Consider the following 25,540-nt stretch of genomic DNA (forward strand, 5'->3'; position numbering starts at 1 on the left):
GATACCGCTTCCGTATTTTTCGTCTGGATCCTACAGATCCGTTCATTCTTCAACTCAACCTCATGAGCATGAGCGATGGTCACCTGTATCTGAGTGCGCTCGGCGGCGCCGACTACGCCGTCGCCGGCCGGCGCGCCTGGTTCGACTCCACGCACCAGAGCGTGCTGCTGCTGTCCACGCAGTCGCTCACGCTGCTGCAGCAGCTGCCGCTGGACGCGTCGCTGGACCCCGTGGAGGCCGCGACGGCCGTCCCCGTCCCCACTAACGTGGCTACACTCTACGACTTTAACGAGCCGGACGCCGGACGCGACCGCCGCAGCGCTCACGGGCCGCCCAGCATTACGCCCATCGTGCTGCTGCAGCTGTCGGTGGACGGCCAATACCTAGCCATCCAACGCAGCGACATCGAGGTGCAGGTGCTGCACCGCGCCACGCGCGCGTCCTACTGGGTTCTGTGCAAGTCCAAGGCCGGCAACCGGATCCTGCACGGAGGCGTCATCTGGAATACGCACTCTGTCAAGCCTACGAGCTCGCAGGACCTCTTCCTGGTGACGAAGATGGGTCTGGAGCACTATCGCGTGAGCTCCAAGCGCCGCAGCTGCGCGCTGCACAAGAGTGTGGGGCTGTACGTCCACGAGTTCTGGTACGCGGCTTCACACGGAGTGCTGCTGCTGAGCTCCGGCTCGAGGGCCAACGAGATCGTGCCCTTCTTGCTGCACGGCGCGTACGTGGAGAAGCTGCCCAAGCTGCTGTTCTCCACCGCTGTGAGCAAGCAAGATCTGCATCTTGTCAGCTTGTATGGGGATATGTATGTGGTGTACAGTGATACGAGGTCGACCAAGCTGCTGCTGTATTTGGTGGGGAGGACGAAGGTCACGTGCGTGCGCTCGCTTAACCTGTTGTTGCCACCCGGGACGGCGCTCGAGTACTCGGTCGTGGACAACTTGCTCGTTTGTCACAGTCTGGATTTCAACGTCAGTCTGTTCTTTGATATCAAGTGCGACGGGAATATTAGTGATCCCTTCTCGGCGCCGCTGCCGATCTCTGCGAGACCGCCAGGCCATCCTCCTCCTGAAAGTAAGCAGGTCCCAGAAACGACAACACCCGCCGAGGTCGTCGACGCCATGCTTAACGAGTTTGATCCTGATGCTCTGGAGGTTGTTGAAGATGAAAATGACCCGGAAAGGTGCGGAAATACTATGTGGGGCTCTCCACAGCCCACACTCGGTATCCGCCGTGCCTTGAGCGTCGACGATCTGGACATACATTCGTACATTGATGATGTATCTCTTCCCTCTCCGTCGTTCAAGATGTCGCCAGCCTCTCATTTAGCTAATCGAAGGTCGGCTCGGCGATTGCAACGAGCGATGTCAGCCGCAAGTCTGGAGAAACCCTCGAAGCATGAGGTTGTGCCGAGCTTCACGCGATGGCGCTTCCACGCTCCCAACCTCGTACAGCGATCTTTTGCGGTTAATGGACGAGAACAGATCGAGATTCGAAAGCTGCAGGTAAACCTCACGGAGGTCTGTAAAACCTGCGAGCACCATCGAGAGATTCTGCCTTTCCTACTACGGCGGGGCGATCACGAGATGGCAAAGTCGCTGGTTCTTCAGCTTGTGCGCAGCCACATTGTGGAGCAGCAGGCATCTTTGTCCGCTATTGCGCAACTACTAGCTACTGTGCAGACTATGTATGGCAGTGAGCGACGAAACAAGGTACTGTTATTGAGTTGTTTGGGGCTGATGACGGGCCTCATTGTCTGTATCTGTTGAAATTCTGTACTGTAGAACATTTCAGATGGCGAAGTTGAGTCGCGCGGGGCACCATCAGCGGATGCTACTAAACCAGAGCATGTTGCAGCAGCGAAGGCATCAGGGCGGATCAAAACATGTCCTCCTGCGCGCAATGCCAGGGGATTTTTGCTCATCCAACAGTCGGAATTCTACCGCGACGTGTGGAACGCGATGCTTCAAGACCCCAGCGTAAGGTTAAACACTTGTGGATGGATGATATACTGGTTTACATTGGTGTCTAATAGTAAATGCCGTGCGTGTGCCCTTACTGCAGATCGTCAAGAGGTGTAATTTGAGCACCTATATCATTGAATACATCAAGAATCTGCGCGATAACAAGGTGCCAGTGGAGAACATCACGTGAGTTACCTGCGTTTGTGCCCATACCCCTCATTTGAGTGTTTCTGACGAACAATTGGCAGATATGTTGCGGTTGCGGAGTGTTTTGTTGTCACAGGAGAGCCAAACAAGCTCTACCAGTTCCTGCACTATCATGTGCTTGCCGACTCGGTCGAGCTTGCTGACTTGATGGTCCGTCATGGCTGCACCTACCCGGCTCTGATGCAAGTTGGGCTGGACATGTACTATCGTCTGAGAGAAATTTGCCCGCTTGTTCGCACGCTTTTGGATATTGGGCAGGTAAGGGCGCACCTCAAGAGTAGTAATCACGTGTATGTTTCGATTCGAGGGTTGGAATTTCATCTTGCTTGCTGTATTCGTTGTTGACTAGGCGGGTCAAGCGATTGAAATCGCGTGGAGAAACATGGGTTTGACTTCGTGCGACGCAGCCGTCCTTCCCGGCGTCGCCTTCTTTGACTCACTTGTGAAAGCTAGTACGTGCAGCGGTGTCCCAATCTGCTTGTCGCCGTGTTTAGTGAAGACTAACTCCCTCCTTGCGTGCAGTTACCTCGTCCAGACACCGATCTTCGTTGCAAGTGACGCAGATGCTAGGAAACTTGCTATTATTCTTGAAGGTGTGGGACCCCGTGTGCTTGCAGCAATCAGGTACAAGGTCTATCTCGAATCTTGCTAGCTGTGCGGCTGTTCCGTTTCCAGATGATCTGGTTCCGATAGGCTGCCGGAAGAAACTGAGGGCTGCATTTGGGTTTTTCACGGAGGAGCCCTAACCGGAAAACTCAAATTGTGGTCGCTGGACAACCCGAATGAGTGGCGGGCCACCAGACGTAATCGGTCGCCTGGGTGTTTTGAGAGAACAAGGTGGTGGAGTTGGTTTTAGCGGGGCTGTGGGCTGTATGTTACTTGGAGGGCATACAGCAATGGTCAAATCCTCGAGCCTGACAGTGTTTTGACGGTACGCTGAAGTCTCGCTCTGAGGTGCTTGATTATTCTTCGGAAATTGGCATGTCACCATTGCCCTTGACGTTTGAAGCAGGCGCGAGATGACGGATGTACTCGTGATTTTGCAGTTCTTCATTGGTGATGTGTCCAACACGTTTCCACGACGCTGATACCGTGGAGTACGCGGTGAGCGAGGTGTAGACACGTTCTCAGGTGCTCGATTGCAGTCGTCTTTTGTTGCCTCAAAAAGTGTGGTAGTTACGCCGTTGGCTCGAGGAGTGTCGTGCGATTTGCGGACGTGCATGGCTAAGGAAATTCGCTGAATACACCGAAGAAACTCGCGAAAGCTGAGATCTGCAGCTTCTCGGCGTTTAGAATTCGTGATGCTGATGTCCAGCTTTGCAGCGTAATACTCACGAATTAGTTCGGCAAGGCTGATTGGCGCAATGAAGGCACTTGTGGGGGTATCTGGCGGAGTAAACGGCTCACCATCACCGTCTGGGGTAGAGCGAACGATGTCTACAGGAGAGGCAAAGTCGAATGTCAGTGGTGTTTACGGGTTTGAAGCACGAGACTCTTACTCACTGAATGCCCGTGCAAAAGTGAGGAATTCCTTCATGTCAAGGCGGACTTTGCTGTCGACCTGAAACAAACAACAGTGTGCCTCTTAGCGTGGAATCACTGTGACGGCAGTGTGCAGACATACCTCAGTCAGGCTTTGGATTCCGAAATGTGAGAAAATTTGCTTGAGTTGCCAGATATGCTCTGTCAACAGCTTCAAAACGTGGCTTTGGGATATGTCGGGCGCGAGCTGCTGTACGCGAATGCACTTAGCGCGTGGGATAATGTGCGTCTCGACCAAATTATGTATGTCATCGTCCGATAATGACCCCTGTACAGCCAACATAGTGTCAGCTTCAACCACGTTAGAGCACTTACACAAGCTGCTCACTTACTTGCAAATGGTTGGCACGCTTGAAAATCAAGATGCAGGCGGACAGCAACTCAGCAAAGCCCATTGACTTCCCGGTACCAGTCGCAGCAGCAAATATGTTCGTGATATCCACATCTTTCAGTGCTGGCGTTGGGAGCAGGTCCAGTTTGCAGTCCTTGACGAATTTGATGAAGTTGGTGCGCGTGATCCAGACAAGATTCGTCACGTTTCCGTTCATGGCGTAGTACGCGAACTGCTTGCGAAGCTTTGGATTCATCAGCAGTGTTTCTAGCATCACCTCGGTTGTTTCAAGTGGCGGTGATGCACGAGTTGACTTCCCTGTGCTGGGTCTCTCGGTAGTGTTATGGCCAAAGTGAGCTGAATTGGATGCATTTCGAGGAGATTTGGATGACTCGTGCTTCAGTGACAAATCCATCATTCGTCGATACTCAACAGTTTGCTGTGCAGGAGAATCCAGTTTCGTGAGTAAGCGATATTGAGTAGTACAATGCTAGCTATCTGGCTTACCTTGAGATGCTCGGGCGGGGCGAGCAGCATCGCGTTCAAGATGTGAACCCTCTTTCCCTCGCGCTCGAGGTTGTATCGGAAAAGTGTCGCGTCATGGAGATTACAGTAGCTGATGAAGTTGTTGAGGCACTCATACACGTGCTGCTCGTTCTCGTACGTTGCCATCAACTTTTCGCAGGCCTCCTCGAGCGCGTTGTTGTTATCAGTGATGAGTTCCTTCTTCAACCGTCGAATCTCGCGATGCAGCACATCGATCTCTATCCGGAGTGCCTCCGCTTTGTGGTCAGGCGCGGACGTGGGTTTTCGCAGCCAGAGAACCTGTTGCTGCTGTTGTTCCAGCTGCAGGTCGATCACTCGAAGCGTTTTCGCGGCGATCCCCTGCTCCATCTTACGATTCACGTCCTGTATCGACGCCGAGAAGTGCGGAAAGGTGATTTCACCTTCACGATGACGGAACTGCCTGCTTTTTACGGCACCTTTGGTGGCTTCAGCCGCCTGTGTGATGGCCTGCTTCAGCATACCGACGCCTTGAAGTCCAGTTTGCTCGATACGGTGCAACACATCGTCCGCAAGAAGGATCCCGTCCGCGTCGGTGTCTAGAATCGAGAAGATGCGCTGCAACTCCATCTGCGTGTTTTCTTCAAGCAGCATCCGGTAATACGCGCGGGTCTGGAGGTACTCCATGAAGGAAAGATGCCCGTCTCCGTCGACATCGTACTTGTTGAAAACGGCTTGGATCTCCCATTGCGACAGCGACGGGTAATCCTCCCGGAAGAGCTTGTAAGCGCGAGCTGCAGGTAATCGTGCGAGTGGCGCCCGAACTTTCTTGTTGTCGGCAGCAGTATTACAGAGCGAGAATTTGTACGTCAGCAAGCGTATCTCTTCCGGACTCAAGACACTCTCGGGTACAATTGTGGACACATCCAGGCTTTCTAACGCAGAGGTCGGTCTTGCGGACAGCGGTCGCTGCTGGAGGTCCTCCATTTACAGTCACGAGGGTGCTTCAGGACTGTGAGCGGCTCAGATCACCAAGCCAGGCACTTGAGCACACTATTTTCAGTGTCGTCGAACTCTGATAAACATGATCATTGGCCTCGACCGATAGGATTGTCGAGATCAAGACGTTTTCGAAGTGAAATTCATCTAATTTCTATTCCCTATTCGAGTTAGGATTGAGCTACTGCTGTCTGGCTAACCTTACTGAGTTGCGTCTCCCAGCCAGAATTGGACGACAGCCTCAAGCGCCAAACCGTTGTAGGAACCAGCGCACAGCCCGATGATGGAGCTGAGCCCGCCCACCATACCTGCGACCTCTTTCTGGTATTCGGAGCACATGCTCGGAGCGATGATGATACTGGAAGTGGCCACGTAGCCTGTGGTGAAGCCCAGCAAGAGCACGGCGATGATGATTGTAATGTCATCAAAGGGGTGGACGAGCGCTGCCATCAAGAGCGGCAGGAACGAGAGCTGGAACGGCCACGGTAGGTGAAGCGTCGACTCGTCGAAGTACATGGCGTAGGCTGGGAGGTTCTTCCCCACCAGGTCGCCCAGGTTGTAGCACCCCACCAGCACGATAGGGAACCAGTCTCCAAGGTTAAGCGCCACGGATGGGATGGCCGAGATGATGCCCGGAAAGCACGAGAGACACACGAAGTAGCTGAAGAACAGCGAGAAGAAGGGCTTCAGCGCAGTGTGCAGCACGTTCATGACCGTCGCCGCAGCCGCGTGCTCCTCGATCTCTTCTTCGACCTCGAACGCGTCTTCCTCGTCATCCGCGTCGTCCTCGTGGTTATTCGTCGCCGATCCATTGTGCGCGCTCAAGTTGTTCGCCAACAGCGGGCTGCGTTCATTCATCCCGTCATGATTGAAGAATGCGGTGGGTCTTCTCAGCGGACTAACGGGGCTGGACAGGGGCGACAGCGCCGGCGGGGTCAATGGCGTCTCGTATTGCACCAAAGCATACTCTGCCAGCAGCGGCTGGGAGAACCTGGTGCGCAACATCGCCCAGTACAGCGCCCACGTCGTCACCACTATCAGCAATGCAATGCCGAAGAACACGCCCATGGAGAGCTTGGCGTAGTAGTTCTGCTGCTGTAGATCAAGTCCGTCGCTGGCGTCGCCCTCCAAGTACCACTTCAACGCGAGGCGCACTGCGAACAGCAAGATGGCGCCGAAGCCCTTGCCGCCTTCAATAGCCTGGATGAACACGGGCCCGAAGACTCCTCCCAGTCCGTACATGGAGGACTGCATGATGGACGAAGAGACTGTAGACCCCATCAACGACAGCAGCGTCAGTGGATACCCCACGTCATGGGGCAGCAGCACCACGTTGACCATCGGTAGTAGCAGCACAAAGCCCGCGTAGGTCCCCAATGAGCCGTGCATCCGACTATTGAGCGAAAGCTGGCGCCCCGCCATCACCATGTACAGCGAAATGACCAGCAACGTTGACATGTTGACGACCGGGAAGACGAACCCCACGCGGTCGTCCGGGTATCTCTCGTCGAAGTAGGTGAGGCACAGCGTGATGCACGACCACATGGCGATGGAGCCCGCGCCGCTGAAGAAGAAGGCGCAGTACGTGACCCAGAAGCCCGCGCGGTCGTCCAGGTTCCCCACGGGCAGCTCGGGCTCGCCGTCCTCCATTGCGGGCGCCTCCAGATCCAGCGTCAAGGGCTTGTGCGGCTTAAGCGCCATTCCGTCCGCGTCTCCTCTCGACGAATGGCTTCAACGCGAGGGGCTCCAGTTGGCTCTACGGGCTATAAACAGGCTGCGATGGCTATAAAAAACTGATGCTGGTTGTATGTTATTGGCGGGGTTGAAGTGGAAAGCTTCGGGGCTCTATGGTATGGTGTTGGTGAGTCAAACGAATGCCCCGGAGACCTCCGACGTGATGGCAAACATGTGCTAGAAGACGACGACGAAGAGGAAGATGACGAGGATGAGCACGAGGAAGATCTTGAGGATCAGAGACCGGTTACCCTGCACCATGTTGAAGAGCTTGAGCAGCTCGCCATGCGCAGCTTCAACGTTCGTTTGTCTGGTCAGAGAGAGGTAATAATGTGTGAGTCAACGAAAGATATAAGAGTGCAGTCGGTGTGCAGCAGCGACGTACGCGATATCCATGTCATCGTCGATTCGCGAGATGATCTCTCCTTGCTCGGCTACCATGGTAGCCATGCGCGTGTACATGCCGGTGATCTACAGTGCCGGACGCAGTATCCAAATCAAATGAGTCCACATACGGCATCAAGCGCAGCGAAATCCAGTGCAGTGTACCTCCACGATGGTGCTCTCGACCTGCGCTGCATTGTTATACCTCGTCTGGGCGTCCTCGCGAGGTCGATATTGCTGTTGCTGCATCCCCGCGCCACTTCCCGGCGGTGTGGTGCGCTGCATAAACGGACTCGCGCCAAGGTTACCGCGGCGACGCAGCCCTGCACCAGGAGCGGGCGGACTCAACGCTGGCGCAGTACCTTCAACGCCAACCAACACAGACAAATTAAATAACGCACGCGCATCTGACTCAATCCCCTGTACCAGGATCATCGCTCCTTACCTGGCTTCGGTGGCGTGGCAGCGGCGGATTGTGCGGGCGGTTGATTCCGCGGCGGCTGCAAGGGGGCCCCGTTGTTCGTCGGCAGCACCTGGTGTCCATTCACGCCCGCTGGCCCTCCTGTGCGCGAGAACAGCGGTGCGTTGATATGCACCATGGGGTTGCCCCCTCCGTGCGAGAACTTGCTGCGCCTGGAGCTGCGCTCCCGGATCGCCGCCGTGTGCTGCTGCAGCGCTTGCTGCAATGACCACAACAACAGCAACACACCCACCGGTCAGCACAAAACCCCAGCCATGTGTACAGCAGACAGCGAGCAACGCACGTGGAACGCCTTAACGCTCTTGGCGCAGCGCGACTTGAGCGACTGGCAGACGATGGCGAAGTGCGCCGCGTGGTGCTGCTGGTGGCGCCCGCGCTGCGCGGCGACGGTCTGCTGGAACATCTGGATGTTGCGCTCCACGGCGCCCAGCTCCTTCTTGAGCACGTCCGTGAGCGTCGCGATCTGCGCGCTCGGGTCGTCGCCGATGATGGACTTGCGCCCCACCAGCTCCTGCAGCTCGCGCAGACACAGCTCCTGCTGCCGCAGCTGGTCCGATACCTGCTGCGCCACGCGCGCGTCGCGCGACAGCGGCCGGTGCATCTGCGGCCGCCCGCGGCCCGTGTCGAACAGCACCGTGATGCCCACGAAGTCGCTCGTGCGGTCCTTCGCCGCCATCGCTGCCGGCGACCGACGTACGCGTGTTAAGTAGTAGTTCCGTAGTGCAGCCGAAAAATGCAGCTTGGGCTACATTTTTCAGCAAGCTATTCTTCTTGTGAACCACACTAATATGGCGTATCCTACCCAATTTTATCCTTTGACTTGAACAAAGTATGCCGGAGAATATTCAAACCTCGTCAGTTGAGAATCAGCGCGCCAAATAGTCAGTACAGTGCAGTAGCGAGGAAGCGATGGAGGAGGCGACGCTGCGCGCCAAGATTCAGGCCATGAAGAACCTGCTGGAGGTCAAGCGCCAGCGCGCGGGGCCGTCTCCGCCCCCCACGTACCCGACGCACCGCCACGCGCACTACGCGCCTACCAGAAGGTACGCGCGCGCGACGCCGTCGGGGCCCGTGAACCGCTCGTGGAATCGCTTCCCGCCGCCCAGCACGAGCCCCAGCCCCAGCCACGTCGGAGGCGCCAGCGCCAACAAGGTCTGGAGGAGAGAGGACGCTGCGTCTGCGGCCACGTCGCCCCCCGCGGGGGCAGCGGTGAGGAGCAGCACGCCGCCCAGTGCGCCGCTGGGCGCGAACAAGACGTGGAAGCGGCCGGTAAAGTGACAGCGAAGAGGGAAAACTTTGGGGGTGGAGAGAGAGTGATGGTCTTTGTGTGTGTGCTGTTGCTTTGCTTGTTGCTGTAGGTGAAGGTGGCGGCGAGCAACTCGGCGGTGGTCAAGTGCGTGCTGGCCTGGATGCAAGCCCGGTGGATTTATTCGTTGCTGACTATTGTTTATTTCTTTGATGAATATTGTGTGCAGACGGGTGAGCAAGAGCATGCAGCTGCAGATGCTGCGGTTAGAAGACGGCGAGTATTCGAAGGCGAATGGCGGATCTAGCCTCGTCCGCGCGGGGGTGAAGAAACCAACGGTTGTGGTAAATAAGTCGCCCAGTATTACCCCAACGGCGGCATTAACGGTATCCCCCGTTGACAGTGAGTCCATCTTGTGGTTGTGTTGTGTCTGTTTCAATGCTATTTTGACAGGCAACGCTAACTGGTGTCTGATGTTTTGGGGATGCGCAGATTCTGTTCATATTGGTGGTGTCAAGTATGTGATGGCAAACGGAGGCAAGGTGCTGAAGCGCTGCGCTACTGAGGAGCGCAAGACAAGTGCCATACGCAGACTAGGCTCAATGAGCTTAACAACGAAGAGTCGAGCTGCGCGTGCTGCGTGAGTGACGTCGAATATTTTGTTATAGGATAACGTTGTAGGCCAGCTAATTCTTGGTTGTGATTTTGTATTTTGTATGCCAGCCTTCTTCGAGCCAATGCTGCTATTCGGCGCGCACACACGAAGCGGTTACAAGCTGCCAAGAAGGCGGTAAAAGTCCGCACGGTGTATTGCTCGTTTTACAACCGCTTCGGCAAGTTTTAGCGCTCTGCAAAGGAACCAAGTGGATGGTGGTTGTTGCTGATATTTGTGTCATTGTGTGTGGAACTGCAGGCTACTGCAAGAACAAGGACGCGTGCAGGTTCATTCACGACAGCAGGCGAGTGGCGATGTGTCGGAAGTTCCTAAAGAACGAATGCAGCGACCCGAAGTGCTTGCTGTCGCACCAACATGACGAGGTGGAGAGACCGACTGACTTTCGCTTTGCTCACGCTCGCTCACGGCTCAGCGCATTATTGCGCGCTTAGTGATGCGAGTTGACTGTGAATTGTGATGCTGACCTACGGTTGCTGTTCATAACTCGTTGTGGTGTGTGTTCTCGTTTTATTCCATTGCAGAACAAAGTGCCGGACTGCAAGATGTTCCTCCGCGGAGCTTGTACCCGAGACGGCTGCAAATATCGCCATGTGAAGGTTAGCGCAGCAGCGAAACTTTGCGAGCCTTTTACTATGGGCTACTGCCCCAAGGGAGGCGCGTGCACGCTGAGGCACGAGCTCCCTGTTATAAACCGGAAATCGCCCACTGCGGCTGCCGCTGCGGTGAAAGATGCTACCGGTCAGTCGACAAATGTTTCAGGTACGTTATCATCCCCATGTTCGGCTTCACCAGGAGCAGCGAGTGTATCGCCCGCATCAGTGTCGTCCAGCGGGAGCCCAAAGAGCGACACTTCCAGCGCGGAGCTGTCGATCCGGCCCAACATCCGCTTCGCCTCCAAGCACAACAATGGCTTCCCGTCGCTATTTGAGGGCCTGCGCCGGCCGGCAAAGTGAAGTTGGGTAGCTTGCGTGTTGCCCAGTAGGGAGGAGGACGTTTAGGTGGACAGTATGAACTCTCAATAGCCTTTCTGCACACATCAACATCCGGTTCCCGTTTCAATTTTGGCGCCAAATCCATGGACCGAGTGCAGTTCCTGGCGTTCACAGCGCAGTCCAAAGGCGCGACCGGCGTGCGCCAGTTCCTGCAAGGCACGTGACGACCCCCGACATCTCCCTGCACTCCTCTTCTAACCCCTTATTACGTGCAGATCACCGTCCGCAAGCCCCCGGTGTGCTGCTGGAGCTGAGCTCCCCCGTCCTCCTGGATGAAGATGAGACTGATAGCGACGCGTCGAATGGCGCAGACTTTGGGGTCCGCTTGGAGCTTCTGTCGCTGCGAGCGCAGCGCGAGATCTGGAGCGCGTTGGCGAGCGGCGAATCGCCGAGTGAGCGCGCGGCTGTGAGTCTGGCTCGGGAGTATCTGCAGATGGCAGCGCGACCTCGACGTCGTGAGAGTGACGCAGTGTGTGTCGCGTTGGCGCGGATGGTGGCTGGAGCTGCAGAGGACGGGAGTGAACAGGCTCAGGTTCAGAATCAGGAGAGTTCGACGACGGACGCCGCGTTCCGACGTCGCATGAGGCGGCTGACGCTCAATCGAGTCAAGTTCCCCACGCCGGAAGAGGAAGAGGACAGGATTTATCTTACTACAGGGCAGATGGCGATGCAATTGAGTGCTGGCGCGGATTCCAAGCAGAGGATGAACAAGCGATCAAGAGCGGATCTACCGCAGGATTTGGTGGAGGTGACGGAGCAGAGATCGAGGAATAACACGCCAGCTTCGACGCCTCCTGAAGAGCAGTCTGAGGAACGCCCTCCATTGACGAAAGAGGTTCGTTTCTGGGTAGTATGTGCGGAATCGCCTCTCTTCGTTGACGCTTTATCTTCTTGTTTTATCGTAGATGGAGGACCGCGCGTCGGCATTGGCCAAGCAACTCGTTCAGCTGCCGCGTTCGGATGCCGCAGCTGCGGTGGATGACGTTGCCGCACGCTCTTTTGATATGCTTGCGGAAGTCGTGAACGACGTTCATACCACGTACGCAGCTAACGAGCGGAGCTTCCAGTGTTTGTGCCAGATGCTGCGGATGGGATCCACCAGCGATGAAGCGCTGTTCCAAATCACTGGGTACGAGCTGAAGGCGCGTTTAGTTGCGTTTGTCTGCTACTAACACTGCAATGATTCTCGTATTTTTTTTCTATTTGGATAGAGCTTTAGTGGACTCGAACTGGAGCTCACGATACGCAGCGATTTTCCTCGAAACAAGCGTCCTGCCTAAAATCCGCGCAGCGGATTCCGTCATCTCTCGAGTGCTTCTGCAGACTGCTCTTCGCTTTGGGTCGGCCTATGCTGGGACGCTCATTGACTCGCTTCTGCTTCCGCTGCTCATTGGCAGCAAAAACAATGACCCTGATAATGTCTTTGGTCCAGCTCAAGCTGAAGCGATAACACGAATTCTGCGCAGCCCTGACACAGTGCCTAAAGATCAGCTGGACGGATTTATCCAGAGAAGTTTGGCCGGCGACCACAGCAACTCACCTCAATTGCTATCGAACGAATCGGTGCTGCTTGTATTCCAGAATATTTTCAACACCAAGCCAGTGTTGTCGCCTCTTACGGTGGAGCGCTTTGTTGGAGCATGCGAGGCCGTCCTGGAGCGCTCTGAAGGTGAACAACTAAAAGGTTCACTCAAGTTCGCCACTGTCATCTTCACACTCCTTTCGAAGTACCCACAGCGATGCGCCGGTCATCTGGAGACCCTGGAAGCTGTTGCCAATCAACTGACATCCATTATGGCGAAGACAATAGTGCGCTCGCTGCAGAAGCTCAAGGCAAACAAGTAACGATGCGATCTCACCGAGGAATGGATCAAATTCTGGAAGGCTTTCGTGTGGATGTCAAAACAATAATGAATTGAGAGCAACAGTATCAAGAAATGGAGTGGAATGTATCGAGTATCAGCATGCGAGCATCTTGCGTGGTTGGGTCCTCAGATTGGGACCACAATCTCCACCTTGTGCCGCCTCGAGCGATACCTGTGCGCATCCAGGATCCACTCCAAGCAGGTCAGTCACGTCGTAGACGCTGCTGTCTACGCGAACCCAGCACGAGCGTTGGCTTTGGTGCCACTTCATTACAGGAAGAGCACCCCGTTCGAAATTGAAGGCCGCAATCGAATGCGACGGCTGCATCAGACGCAACGGCGTGTGCACGAACGAGAAGTGTTTCTTCTGTGCTGAGAAAGAGTACCAAATGAAGGTCGAGTTCGCCCGGTGTTACTACTGGACCCACCGTGCGCCAAGCAGCGTGGCAATTTTGAGGGCCGTCGTTGGTCGAAAGCTTTCGTTGTGCCCCGGCTGAAGTCTGGATCGCTATGCGGATAGCGTGCTGTGGTTCACCATGCAGCAATGGGCCGAAAGTGTCCTCTTTGTCGTCGCTTTTGAAGAGATTTGCCCGACATCACTGCGTATGGAGCAGGAGGGTTTGTCTGGCTCATTGATTTCCGGCTCGAGAGGCTTCATGTAGATATCCTCTTTACGAATGGAACTCGGTGGCTCGCGGGGGCCCAGATACTCAAGTCTCGTAGACCCGTTCAACAGAACTGTGTCCCGAGACGGTAGCAGCCTCTCCATGGCATTGTACTTTCACGCTTTACAGATGCCCTCAAGACTACGAACGACTACGAGAGCAAGCCCGTTACGGGCGCGTTAAGCCAGTCACAACCAAGAAGGAAGCCAGTGTACCACACCGCCTGCAGTCGACGATCGCCGTTGTCACTGATGGCGACAACCCCAGGGACCTGTACTGTTTCGAGGGAACTTCATTTTAGCAAGGGGGCTCTATTATTCACACGGAAACTCCACACCTTGCCATGATCTGCTTGACTCACAACGAACTTGCACGCTCCGCTGAAGCTGTTATCAACTAAAGAGCTTCTCCAAAATGACCTCGTTGTTCGTAATTGTGGTTCCGCCCAGGATAATTTGATATTTGGTGTTGTCGCTCAAAGCGTCATGGACTTCTTGGATCTGCAACACAGTCCACGAGTCAGTACCAGGTCCCTACATTCACTATAATACGCTTTTGCTTACCTCTTCAAAAGTGATTCCTCCCACCACAAACACCACAAGCACATTTGAGTCGCCCAACAAACGGCTAGCGTTGGTTCCTCGCTGGCCGCTGCCATTCCCGCTCCCGACACCAAAGCCAAACTTGCTAAAGCCGCTCTTCAGAAGGTCGATGCCTGCGCGCGTCAGCTGCTCGGATGCGTCGACAATCTATCACGCAGAAAGCCTGGGGTTAGCATACTTTCTGCGCACCGGAGCAAAGCGATTCGACGATCAACATACATGCTCAATCCCGGGAATAGGCGCTCCAGAAGGATCCACAATTGAGCTACAGAGCTGCGCAATCAATGAACTCGGCGAATCTTCGGACTTTAGCACGGTTTCTTCAGCCGTAACGTTGGCAAACTGCTGCGTGCAATCCTGCAATAACAATTTCACTCGTCAGCGAATAAATCAACAGCTTCCCTTGTCTTCAATAGTACCTTAAGACGTCCCATCAAGCTTTCCACATAAGTTTCGACGATTGGCTTTGCTGCGAGGAGTTGGAAGTCGCCGTTTCCGCCATTCAGAGCGTCCTTCGACCCGCTTGGCGAATTGCTGCCGTCATTCCAATCCCAATCGTCACCTTCAGTAGCAACTTGTTCTGAAGCAGCACGCTCAGCATGCGATCCATCCAGGCTGATGTACGGCGATAGCTGGGTAAACAATTGAGGAAGCACACTTTGTACGGATGCCGGGTTCGTTCTTGCCATCTGATGAACAAAGAACTAGTAGTTAGTGCCGATTGGTTCAAGGTGCAACTACGATACGCTCATTTACCTGCAGAACGCTGTCGACAAGAGCTTTATGAACCATCTGGACGGTGAAGTCTTCAAGCGGTACACCGGATGAGAGCGCAAACGCATGTACCAGAAGAATTAGCAGCTTTTGCAGAGGGATAGATTCCTCGATAGATACTGTGTCCACTGCCTGCATCGCAGACACTTGGCGCTGCATGACATCCGCAACTTCAGGGATGATCCACTCGCGTCCACCTTGCTTCCGAAGCTCAAGCTGGCGCACTGCACGCTCACGACACTTGTCCCAGAGCTTCTGTGACTGGTCCATTCGCTCCAGTGTTTCCAGTACGATCACTCCAAGCTCAACCAGTGAGCTATGCTCGAGATTAGTTGGTTCGCCAGCCTCTAAGATCTTGCTGATGCGGCGTAGGACCACATCACGCCCGCGCATTTTCTCTCCAGGTCTGCGAGTAACAGCAGTCTTCTGAATTCTTCCCTGCTGAAGCAGGGATTGCTCCACAACCTGAAGCCGCTTATCCAAATCACGTAGCGCTAGTTTTGCCGGTCTGAAAGCTAGAGATCGGAAGACATTCGAGCCGCTAGGGATGGTCGGATGGCACAAACTGGCGCCACCTTTCCACTGGATCTGGGAAACAAATTCCGACGGTCGGTAGCTAGATTCATCAAGTACCGCAGTCAACGGCGCTGACACCGACAACGGCGTCGGCTCGCATCCGTGAAGCGGGAAAATTTCAGTCACGTTCAAGTTCGCTCGCTTCTACAGGCAACCACAACAAACATTAACTCCAAATCTCCATCAATAATATTTATCCTCCCGTAATCCACGTACCGAAGCGCTGTCTTCAGCGGTATTCTGCCCCGCTGCAGTCTGCGTCGGCGTTTGAGGCAGCAGCGCGAGGATGCGGTCGAGCAGAGAGCTTCCAAATGCACACGGAGATGCCAAATCACTCGTCCTATCACCCCAAAACAAATTAAATGAATAAGTACAAAACCCACCGTCCTCCAACCACAGAGTCCACCCACCGTACCGGTCAACTATCACCAGTGACGCGCCCTGTCGGCCCTGCAGCGACTGCGCGCTCGCGTCCTCCTGCATCTCGTTCAAAATCCGCAGCAGCGTATGCCCGATCTTGAGCGACGTGGCGCCCACCGCGAAGATCCTGTCGTTGGCGTCCAGGTTTGCACCCACCAGCATCTCCGCCAGTGTGTAGGCCAGCAGCCTCATGGAGCGTCGGAAGGCGCTGGGGATGTGCTCCGGTAGAACGTCCTTCACGTGCGTGTACTTCTTCGCGCCCTCCATCGTCGTGGCCCCTCTACTGGTGGGGGAGGCCGGGGAGGACACGGTGGCCTTGACGTCCTCCACCTGGTGCAGCAGCAACGGGAACGCCGCCGCACACGTCGGATGTGACAGCACGAAGACCGAGGGCTCTGGCGTCGGCACCTTGTTGGACAGCAGCGGCACCACGTTCAGCGGTAGATGCACCACCTGCACGCCGTTGTGCGGTTCTACCTGCTCTACCTGCTTCTTCTTGTCGCTCTCCGCGTCCTCCCAGTCCCAATCTTCCTCTGCTAGGTCCAATTCCGGTGCGTTTTGGGTCGGGAACGCCGCGTTCTTGCCCAATTCCGCGGCAAACTCCTCGAACTTCATGGCCTTAAGTGCGCGCGCGCCTGCAGCGCCCGGCCCGAAGTCGTAGCACTCGTGCGCGCGCTCCGAGAGGCTGCTGCAGACCGTGACGCGCCCTGCGACGCCCAGCGCCAGCAGCCGCTTGAGCGCCGCCTCGTAGCTCCACAGGAAGCCGCCCAGCAGCAGCACCAGGTGACCAACACTCTCGCCCTCGTCCAGCAGCAGCAGCGCGCGCAGCTCCGACGCCGACGCGCAGCCCAGCAATTGCTCGGCCGCCAGCACGTTGCGCACACCCAGGTCGCGCAGCAGCAGCGGCAGCGCGCCCGCCCACCGCAAGCTCTCCACACAGCCGCTCTCAGCGGCCAGGACGGCGCCCTGCAGCTGCTCGGCGGCGTGCAGCACGCCGCTCACGACGAGCTCCTCCGCCACGTTCACCACCGTCATTTTGCGGAGGATCGGGGATCGATCACAGTGTGAACCACATGATGTTAGTGATGTGGTGTACGTAATATATGTTTTACTTGTGTAAAAAAACGTTATGTTCATTCACTGAAAGTGGTGACAGACACTGCGGCAGGTGGTCTGGCACAAGGGTAAATGACCCGCCGCCGGGTTTCCCAAAATTCACGACTGGAAGCGCTTCCAGTGGGAACAGGTCTCACTTTCCGCTCTGAAGACGTACAAAGAGATTTACGGCGATCTGCTGGTGAATCAGCGCTTCGTGATGCCCGGGGGAGGTCCGCAGTGGCCAAAGCCCACGTGGGGGCTCAAACTGGGCTTTCACGTCAATACGCTACGTTGTCGAAAGAAAACATTGCACAAGTACCAGATTCAGGACCTTGACGACATGGACTTCGTTTGGGTGGTGAAGGACTACAATTGGGACGTCGTCTTCATGTCAGCCTTAAGAAGGTATTATGAGCTCTATGGATGAATATAGTAGTTTTTCCGACAGATAGCTTAGTAGGATTGTACAGAACAGGAAATATATGACGGCCTGACCAATCACACAGTCGCTATTCACTATTTTCATCCAATCAAATCACACAGGGATAGGGTTTTAGTTCCGACAGCTTCTGACAAATATTTGTCGGAAGCAAGACGCAAATATGTATATGCACATAGTGAAATACAGTCAAGTACGTACTTTTCAAATATGCTCATGATTACAACAACTAGGCAGAAATCTATTTTAGGCCCGGAGCTCTAGACAGTGGAGACACTGGTGGTCCTCCGCACATACACACATAGGCACTTTGAAACGGCAGAAGCGCCAGACAAAGATCAGCATGAGTCTCTCTGCACTCATCCCTGCGAACACGCAAAAAGCGCGCACCACAGGGATTGGTGCTTTTGAGTACATGCTAGAAGCAGAGAATGGGTCTATGAATGTCATTCAAGCCTGTGTGCGTGGTGACAGTTCTGGCAAGAGCCGTTAAGCTTTGGTTTTTCGATGAGCATCCTCATCTTCGGGTTCCTACAGAGTTAAACCTGCTAAAGCAAGGCAAGACTTTGGAAAAACATTGCTTGAAACGGGACAATGGGGGATTTACTAACAATGCTCCGCCTTGCACGAAGGCGGATTTAAGGTCACTAATTCGCTATGTCTACAGCACGGCGTCTGTCGCCACCGACTACGAAGATGCGGCGCTCGCGTGCCTCATGTGGCACTGTTTTGGGCGCTCCTCGGATCTCTGCTATATCAGCAAGCAGCACATGACAGTGTCAGCGGACAACGTTTTCTACGTACACATGCTTCGTGTGAAAACTGCCGAAGAGCAAGGCCTCACCCTCGTACCTGACCGCGACGACTTCCTCACCTGCCTCCTTCACACGCTGGCCGTTGCTCTGGTGATGCAGGAGGCGCCCTGTGTGTCGCTGCTGAGTCAGCTTCCCGCTCTCGCCACCACCGCTGGAACCTCGCTCGACGCAGGTGCGCCTCTGCTCGTGGTGCTGCGGGTCAGCGTCGCGGATAGCAGCGACACCGCGGCGGCCTTGGAAGCGTCCCTGTCGCCGCCCAGCACCGCTTCCCTGCTCCCCACACCAAGTCCGCCCAGCTCCAACCCGTCGCAAGCCGCCACCGCCTCCCTGCCAGCTCAGCTCACAGCTTCAAGTCCCGCGAGGAGCAGCCTCGGCCGCGGTGAGGACGGAGTCCAAGCGTATGTCAACCGCTTTTTGAAGCGGGTGGCTGAACCCGCCGGTGCCACCAGCAACCTGACCTCGCACTCCTTTCGCCGAGGAGGTGCCCAGCACGCCAACGGAGACGAGCGGCTAGCAGCGCGGTGGATCTTTGACCGCGGGTCGTGGGATATGACCCGCACGAACAAAGGCTTTGCCTATGTCTTCAACACCCCCCGCGAAGACCGAAAAGTCGCCCGAGTGCTGAGCGGCTGGAGCGCCGACGAAGCCCCGGTCATTGCGGACGTTGCAGCGCTGGACCATGGGACGCAGGAACGCCTGGCACGCTTGGAGGAGCTGCTGTTCGGTTCCTGCATTGGACTGGCAGACGCAAAGCTAAACGTAAGTCGCAAGGTTATCGGAGTGCTGACGGCGTACCTGATCAAGTATTTCCCGCAAGTGAAGGCGCTGGCGCCCGACACGCTGTTCGTTGCGCGTATCGAGGAATGCTTGGGGGCGGCTGATATCCCGGTCGCTGACATGCTGTCTTGGTCCATGGCAATCAATACGTCTGCTGATTCGAGTCCTGAACAAGCACACGAAAAGTCGGAAGCAAAGAGCAACTGCTGTCATGCTGGGTGTCACCATTTGGCTGTCATTAGCGAGCTTATCGAGAGCAATCGGCTCATGTCTGCGCGCCTCCTCGCACTGGAGACGATCATCCTAAAGCAAGCGCCGCCTGTGAAGCGTATTGAAGAAGCATCAGAAGAGCAAGCGTCGTCAGAGCAAGCGCCACCCGCAAAGCGAAGAAAGAAAGCTGCTACGAACCTGTCCTCGCTGTGGTTCGAGTGGTACACGAGGCTGCCCCGTGTCTGGGACTCGAGCGACCGCCAGAAGAAGTCCGACTACCGCCTAGGCGTTGTGTACATGAAGCTCTTTCTTGACGGCGGATTCGTGCTGCGCGAGGATGCTGTCGACTTCAAAGATCTTGTCTTCGAAGTAGGAAAACGCGCGGAAGCAGCGGTCTTTAGGTTCTTGAGCGAGCAGGGATCCCGAGCCAAAGGAGCTGGCAGCGTGCTGCGCGAGATGCGCAAGCTTCATCGGTCTGGTGCCCTCAACAGTCGCATCGTGGCGTATCAAAGCCACCTCGCCCTGGAAAGGATCGTCGGCCCAGCGCCGGCTATACCCCAAAACATACTACAAGTCGTCGGACACGTGTAAGGCACAAAGTTCGGGGCAAATACACATATTCATGAACCAATACAAGACAGTTAGCTTACGAACGCGCAGATCAAGGCCATGACCATCCTGCCAACCATCGCCCAGAGACCGTCGGGCACTCAGCTCATCGCTCTTCATCCGCTCGTCGCCGCTTGCCCGGACCCAAACACTGCACACCTTGAAAGGCTCCCATCAAGCGTGATTGGCGACGGCGGGCTTCGATCCCGCTCCTCAGGGCAAGCCCTGCGCTCATCCATTTAGCTTCGTCGTCGAGGGTGGAGCCTCCGGCTTGGCTTGCGGTCTGGGGGGTTCGGCTTAAAAAGTCTAGACTGAAGCCGCGGGGCCTCTGTCGGCGTTGGCGCTTTTCTATTGGCTTAAATAAAACCTCATTGAGGTTTTTAAACGAGTGGCTCTGGAAGAGAGGGTCACTCTTGTGAAGTGTAAATATCACTGTTTAAAGACATTCAACCCAAATAGTGGACCCACCACAGGATCCTGGCTCTCATTAATGAACTTGCCACCTCGAGAGCACATTGCTCCGAGTCGATTTTGCGCCTAGATGCAAAAAAATGCCGTTTTACTCGGCCCACAGGCCTCTAGAGGCGATTTCCTCGCGGCTGTGAGCACCGCATGAAAGCTGACAAGAATCGGTCAAACGGCCCCCTAGTCCTAATTTACCGTACATAATAGCTAATTTCCGATTTTTCACTATTTCCGATTTTGCACTGGCTTTGACCAATTGCCTACTTGTCGGAATATGTAGGGAAGTCGGAACCGTCATGATATGGTCACTGTGACGTTCCTCAGAACTTCGTTGTCCGCAAAGGTCAGGACGAGGGGAATGAGTGGCCAAAAGGCCTGAGAGGATTTCGCCTAGGAAAGATGCTAAACCGTATTCGAGCCATCTCGGCGTACTCGGAGTACGTGGACCGAGACAGGGAGGAGCTGAAGAACTTGGGCTTCTGTCTCAGCAGCTACGACCAAAAGTGGCGAGAGACCGTTCTGCCGGCTTTGGAGACGTACCATCGTATCTACGGGGACTGCAACATTGCCACTCTCTTTGTCGTACCGGAGGAGGACCCGTGGCCGCCGTCGACTTGGGACATTCGCCTGGGTTTCATCGCGCGGAACATTCGAAACCGAGGTGACTTCCCCCAACAAGTTGCGCGGGACTCTGACAGGCTGGAACACATCGGGTTTCAGTGGAGCGCGGCCAAGTGGAAGTACGGAGTGATGCCAGCGTTGACGACGTATGCGCTTACGTTTGGGAGTGCCGACATCCCCTCCGACTTCGGGGTGCCATGGGAAGACTTATGGCCAGCAGCGTCACGTGGACTGAATCTCGGGGAATTGGCCACGAACGTCGTGAAAAGGAGGCGATTCGCATACTTTATTGAGATCGACGCTGGAAGCGCTGGGGTTCTTCTGGTCAGCTGAGCAAGGCGAGGACATCAGCGAAGTGGCCGACGAAGAAGAAGATGGCCTCGAGTTGTGATGGTATTTTCTGATGGTTCACTGCTCGCTGAAAAGATCATGAATGGAAATACACCGCTGGGGTGCATAGTACACACTCGAAGTCTTGCTTGTGTGGTTCCTCCGCTGTAGAAGCTCCGAGCCAACAAGTAATGATGCGATGGAGCAAACAAATCTTTCTTAATGGAGTTCAAAACCATGATGAATTGAGAGCTACAGATCGAGATTACCGTGATTCGTGTATCAGCACTTGTTGCACTCGTTGTAGCAACCTAGTCGATACTGCGTGAGCATCTCCCGGGCAGCAGGTGGGTGAGTCTTCAGAATGGGACCACAGTCTCCGCCGTGTTGTGCTGCCTCGAGCAACACCTGTGCCCCACCAGGATGTACTCCAAGCAAGTCAGTCACGTCGTATACGCTGTCGTCTACACGGATCCAGCACGTTCGTTGGGTCTGGTGCCGCTTCATCTCACAGGACGAGTACTCCCGTTCAACATTGAAGGAGCTTTCGACCGACGACGGTGCTCGATGTTGCCACGCTGCTTGGCGCACTGTGGGTCCAGTAGCAACGGAAGACCCGGCGAACGCGACCTTCAGTTGGTACTCCTTCTCCGCACAGAAGAAGCACTTCTCGTTCGTGCACACGTCGTTGCATCCGATGCAGGCGTCACATTCGTTTGCGGTTCGTCGTGCCCCCACCGAGGCCTGGAACGCTTTGCGGATAGCGCGTGGTGACCGTGCCGCAGTTGAAACGTGATCACTATGCAGCAATGGGCCGAACGTGTCGTCTTCGTCGTCGCTTTTGAGGAGGTTTGCCCCGACATCGCTGCGTATGGAGCGTGTGGGGCTTGTCTGGCCCACTAAACGCTCCACGGACGATGGTAGTGACGGCTGGTACACTTGGGTATTGTTGCCCGGGGCAAGGCTGTCATAAGTGTCGTGCTTGTGTGGCTCCAGCGAGGGCTTCTTGTACTTCAACTGTCTTGGTGGAGCTGGGTGGATCTCCTTTTGCGATGGTTTCTTCTTGATCTCCGGCTCGAGAGGCTTCATGTAGATATCTTCATCACGAACGGAACTCGGCGGCTCGCTGGGGTCCAGATACTCGAGTCTCATTGATCCGTTCGACAGAACTGTCCCGAGACGGTTTGTCATTCCAGGGTTCAGTAGTCTCTCCATGGCCGCGTTGGTGCACTCCGTGGTGGCGTAGCTGAAGGTGTTGAGCGGCATTTCAATGGTTCTCTCGCTACCAAACAGCAGCGATCGAGTCTCCGCTCTGCTCTCGGTCACAGCGCGATAGTCGTCAAGAAATGATCCAAGCGCACCCAACCGCCTCTTTCGCGAGTCATAGAACCCCCCACTGCTCGCGTGAGAGAGCTGGTTGTCGCTTAGTCCCAACCGCAGCTGACTAGCAGTCGTCTTGGTCGCAAAGTGATTCAGTACAAACTGAACGAGCGCCACGGACGTCTCAGCCATCCGGACGAGACGAACGTCGACGATGGAGTCCATCAGGAATCGATATTTCTCCAGCAATTTACCTGCAAGTGCGTCAGTGTGTTTCTCAGCTGGTACGTCGCTGTAGCTGCCGTGTTGAATCTGTCGATTTCCTGCTGCGATGTAGTTTTGCCGATCTCGTGACGCGCGCTGCATCTTGGCGGAGCTTTTCAAGTACATGAGCAAGTGGTGCAGCGTCAACAGCGTTTCGTAAAACACGACGTTGATCTCGCTCTGCACTCGAGCCTCCTTCGTGCACAGGATCGAAGACTGCGACGACGAGAGACTGGAAGGTGGCGTCTGCACAGCATCCGGGTCAGCCATCCAGAACGCCTCTCCGATGGTGGACGAGTTCGCCATGAAGGAAGAGGTGTTTGATACAGCGAACGAGGCTGGGATCAAGTCGACGATGGCGTGTTGAAGCGTTCCGTTGTGCACGAAATGCTGGATCATCTTGGCGCGCTGGTCTCCAGCAGCGTTATAGTTGGCTGCAGTGTTTGGCGTCCGTACGCCCAAGAAGCACTGCAACAACCTCAGACACCAGTAGCAAGTGAGCACATCTTGCTGGAGAATGAGCTCGTGGACGGCATCAAATACTCGGGGGATCTATCAAGCATGCACAACACAAGTCGTCAGTACCCACGTAACATCCAGAAGAAACTAGCAGGGGATCTCACCGTCTCGTCAGTGAAGCACGCGTCTGGATGATGATACAAGCGCACGAGTGCTTGCAACGTGGTGATCAGCTCCGAGCTTGTGGTGTCTCCGTATCGTCGGAGAGAGGCTATCAACGTCACGAAGTGCTCGAACACAAGCTCCAGTGCTTTGTTGACCACTTTAATTTGGCCCGGACCGCTGCGCGTGAGTTCATCCAGTGGCAGATTGGCGTTGAGCTCCTCCATCGCAATAGTGATGCTCACGCTCTCGTTCATGGACAGACCCGAGTCGATGGAGTTGCGCGTTTCGTAGTGGGGTTCAGTAGAACGCTTCTCCTTAATTCGACGTTGGAACCAGCCTCCACGAGCACTTGAGTCGGAGTCAGTAGACCGAGGCGTGTCGTTGTTCCCTTGCGAGCCCCTGGGCGTCGACACACTCGCTCCGCGTCGCCTACGCGGGGACCACACGCTGTTTCCTCGGCTTCGTCCGCCGTTGTTGTCGTCCGGTCGAACCCCCGTCTGCGTGATCCTCCTCAGCAAAAAAGTCTCCATCGACGCTCCTGCCAAGCTGCTGTCATCCCCTACGGCAGTGTCAGCGGAGTGAGGGTGGTAGAACCAGCAGTAGTTGAGTCCTGAGGAGATCAGCATGACGTTGTGGTGTCCTGCCTCCCTGCACACGAGCAGCAGCAGCGTGACGAGCTGGTCGCGGCCTTCGACGTCCAGCACCAGCGTGTCCTCCTGCTTGAACTCCAGCACGAGCGTCCTCGGGTCCCAGTCGGGGCGAACAATGGCAAGCAACGCGCTGTACGGACGAGCGACAACTGTGCGCATGGAGCGGTGCATCTCCACAACGGCGTCTCCCTGCAGGATCAACTGGATCTTCTTGTACGCCTTCTTGGCGCCATCGCTGCCGTCACTCGCAGGCGCAGCGTCGCCGTTGCCCTCCGTGTTCCTGGCCTTCTTGACGTCGAATCGGATGACCGAGGCGCGATCCAGCACCTGCGTGTTCTGCAGTCGGAGCTGCAGCGCAGTGATGGGACTCGACGTCTTGTAGAGCTCCACGCCGGCATCGTTCGCCGCGGCCACGATCTCGTTCAGACACTCGTGACGCTCTCCACAGAGGAAGAACCGGTCGTGGAAGGCGGTGGATAGCACCATCCCCTCGCTGTGCGCCGACGAGAAGGCCACCTTACGCAGGTACAGGAAGGGCAGGATCTGCACGCGACGGCCGCACTCGTCCAGGAACACGACGCTGGACACTGTCACCTGCAGGAACAGCAGCTTGTGCGACGCGTTGGCGAACTGCTCGATGCAGCGGAAGTGCAGCCGCCGCGGACTCACGACGCGGTACAGCAGCGCCTTCCCCTGAGCCTGGCGCCGCAGCCTCGCCAGTAAGGACAGCAGGTGGCCCCTAGCAGAGCAGGCGAACTTGAGCTTGGCCGAGCGGAAGCGGGACTTCTCGAGCCTCAGCACGAACTGGTTGCCCGCTGCTGCTGGGGAGATGTCGACGTCCTCGATGTCCGCGATCTCCCACTGGTTGGTGCACTGGAACGTCTCCGGGTTGTACGTGCTGAGTGTGGACTGCGTGACCACGAGGATGCGCGGGTACGTGGCCCACCACGCCACTTTGGTCGCCAGATACTGCGCGATGACGGTGTCTCCTCCACCACCACCGCCGCCACCGCCACCTCCATTGGACAAGTCGTTGGAGCTGCTGCGGTTGACTGGGGACGCCATGACGGCGTAAGGGGGTTTCAAGCCTGGAAGAGACAAGAGAGAGAGAGAGAGAGAGAGAGAGAGAGACAGAGCTCGGCCTGCTACAGACCGAGAGGAAAGAGGAGTGACTGCAGTGAACTGACAAGACACGCGCTGAAGCTGCAGCCTTAGCCTTAGCCGTAGCGTGGCCGTTGGTAACTGACCCACTGACGTACTTTAACCGCTGATACAATGGTGCTTCGTCTACAGGCTTCAACCTTTGACAACTGGCGACGTCACGTTGCTGAAATTTGATATGGCTACATTTTC

General features: G+C 55.8%; 9 protein-coding genes across 9 annotated transcripts; 5 read left to right on the forward strand and 4 right to left on the reverse strand.

Annotated features, from left to right (window-relative positions):
* Positions 1-68: 68 nt before the first annotated feature.
* On the forward strand, positions 69-2,920 carry PHYSODRAFT_468325 (hypothetical protein; the record flags this gene model as incomplete). The annotated part of the gene is made up of 6 exons (XM_009517817.1): positions 69-1,085; positions 1,401-1,728; positions 2,091-2,157; positions 2,216-2,432; positions 2,524-2,630; positions 2,710-2,920. 6 exons carry the CDS (start codon positions 69-71, stop codon positions 2,918-2,920), a joined length of 1,947 nt encoding a protein of 648 aa, XP_009516112.1.
* Positions 2,917-5,713, reverse strand: PHYSODRAFT_349255 (hypothetical protein; the record flags this gene model as incomplete). Its single annotated transcript, XM_009517818.1, has 7 exons — positions 4,555-5,713; positions 4,049-4,324; positions 3,799-3,984; positions 3,678-3,735; positions 3,575-3,611; positions 3,163-3,526; positions 2,917-3,042 (listed from the first exon to the last, which is right to left on the reverse strand). Exons 1-7 carry the CDS (start codon positions 5,536-5,538, stop codon positions 2,917-2,919), a joined length of 2,031 nt encoding a protein of 676 aa, XP_009516113.1. The 5' UTR covers positions 5,539-5,713.
* A 38-nt stretch (positions 5,714-5,751) lies between these two features.
* Positions 5,752-7,251, reverse strand: PHYSODRAFT_468898 (hypothetical protein; the record flags this gene model as incomplete). Its single annotated transcript, XM_009517819.1, has 1 exon — positions 5,752-7,251. One exon carries the CDS (start codon positions 7,249-7,251, stop codon positions 5,752-5,754), a length of 1,500 nt encoding a protein of 499 aa, XP_009516114.1.
* A 1,305-nt stretch (positions 7,252-8,556) lies between these two features.
* On the forward strand, positions 8,557-10,502 carry PHYSODRAFT_477411 (hypothetical protein; the record flags this gene model as incomplete). The annotated part of the gene is made up of 4 exons (XM_009517820.1): positions 8,557-8,744; positions 9,049-9,405; positions 9,634-9,739; positions 10,260-10,502. 4 exons carry the CDS (start codon positions 8,557-8,559, stop codon positions 10,500-10,502), a joined length of 894 nt encoding a protein of 297 aa, XP_009516115.1.
* Positions 10,503-10,598: 96 nt separating this feature from the next.
* PHYSODRAFT_476500 (hypothetical protein) lies at positions 10,599-11,024 on the forward strand (the record flags this gene model as incomplete). The annotated part of the gene is made up of 1 exon (XM_009517821.1): positions 10,599-11,024. A coding segment is annotated over one exon (426 nt), but the record flags the coding sequence as incomplete, so codon positions are not given.
* Positions 11,025-11,968: 944 nt separating this feature from the next.
* PHYSODRAFT_470892 (hypothetical protein) lies at positions 11,969-12,908 on the forward strand (the record flags this gene model as incomplete). The annotated part of the gene is made up of 2 exons (XM_009517822.1): positions 11,969-12,219; positions 12,275-12,908. The coding sequence occupies 2 exons, from the start codon at positions 11,969-11,971 to the stop codon at positions 12,906-12,908; spliced, it is 885 nt and encodes a 294-aa protein (XP_009516117.1).
* Positions 12,909-13,985: 1,077 nt separating this feature from the next.
* PHYSODRAFT_294271 (hypothetical protein) lies at positions 13,986-17,000 on the reverse strand (the record flags this gene model as incomplete). Its single annotated transcript, XM_009517823.1, has 6 exons — positions 13,986-14,126; positions 14,157-14,342; positions 14,415-14,552; positions 14,615-14,884; positions 14,952-15,689; positions 15,762-17,000. The coding sequence occupies 6 exons, from the start codon at positions 16,998-17,000 to the stop codon at positions 13,986-13,988; spliced, it is 2,712 nt and encodes a 903-aa protein (XP_009516118.1).
* A 226-nt stretch (positions 17,001-17,226) lies between these two features.
* Positions 17,227-21,332, forward strand: PHYSODRAFT_467472 (hypothetical protein; the record flags this gene model as incomplete). The annotated part of the gene is made up of 2 exons (XM_009517824.1): positions 17,227-17,356; positions 20,797-21,332. Coding segments are annotated over 2 exons (666 nt in total), but the record flags the coding sequence as incomplete, so codon positions are not given.
* A 279-nt stretch (positions 21,333-21,611) lies between these two features.
* On the reverse strand, positions 21,612-25,252 carry PHYSODRAFT_309570 (hypothetical protein; the record flags this gene model as incomplete). Its single annotated transcript, XM_009517825.1, has 2 exons — positions 21,612-23,465; positions 23,525-25,252. The coding sequence occupies 2 exons, from the start codon at positions 25,250-25,252 to the stop codon at positions 21,612-21,614; spliced, it is 3,582 nt and encodes a 1,193-aa protein (XP_009516120.1).
* Positions 25,253-25,540: the final 288 nt, after the last annotated feature.

This window comes from Phytophthora sojae, assembly GCF_000149755.1.
Source record: "Phytophthora sojae unplaced genomic scaffold PHYSOscaffold_1, whole genome shotgun sequence".
NCBI lineage: Eukaryota > Oomycota > Peronosporomycetes > Peronosporales > Peronosporaceae > Phytophthora > Phytophthora sojae.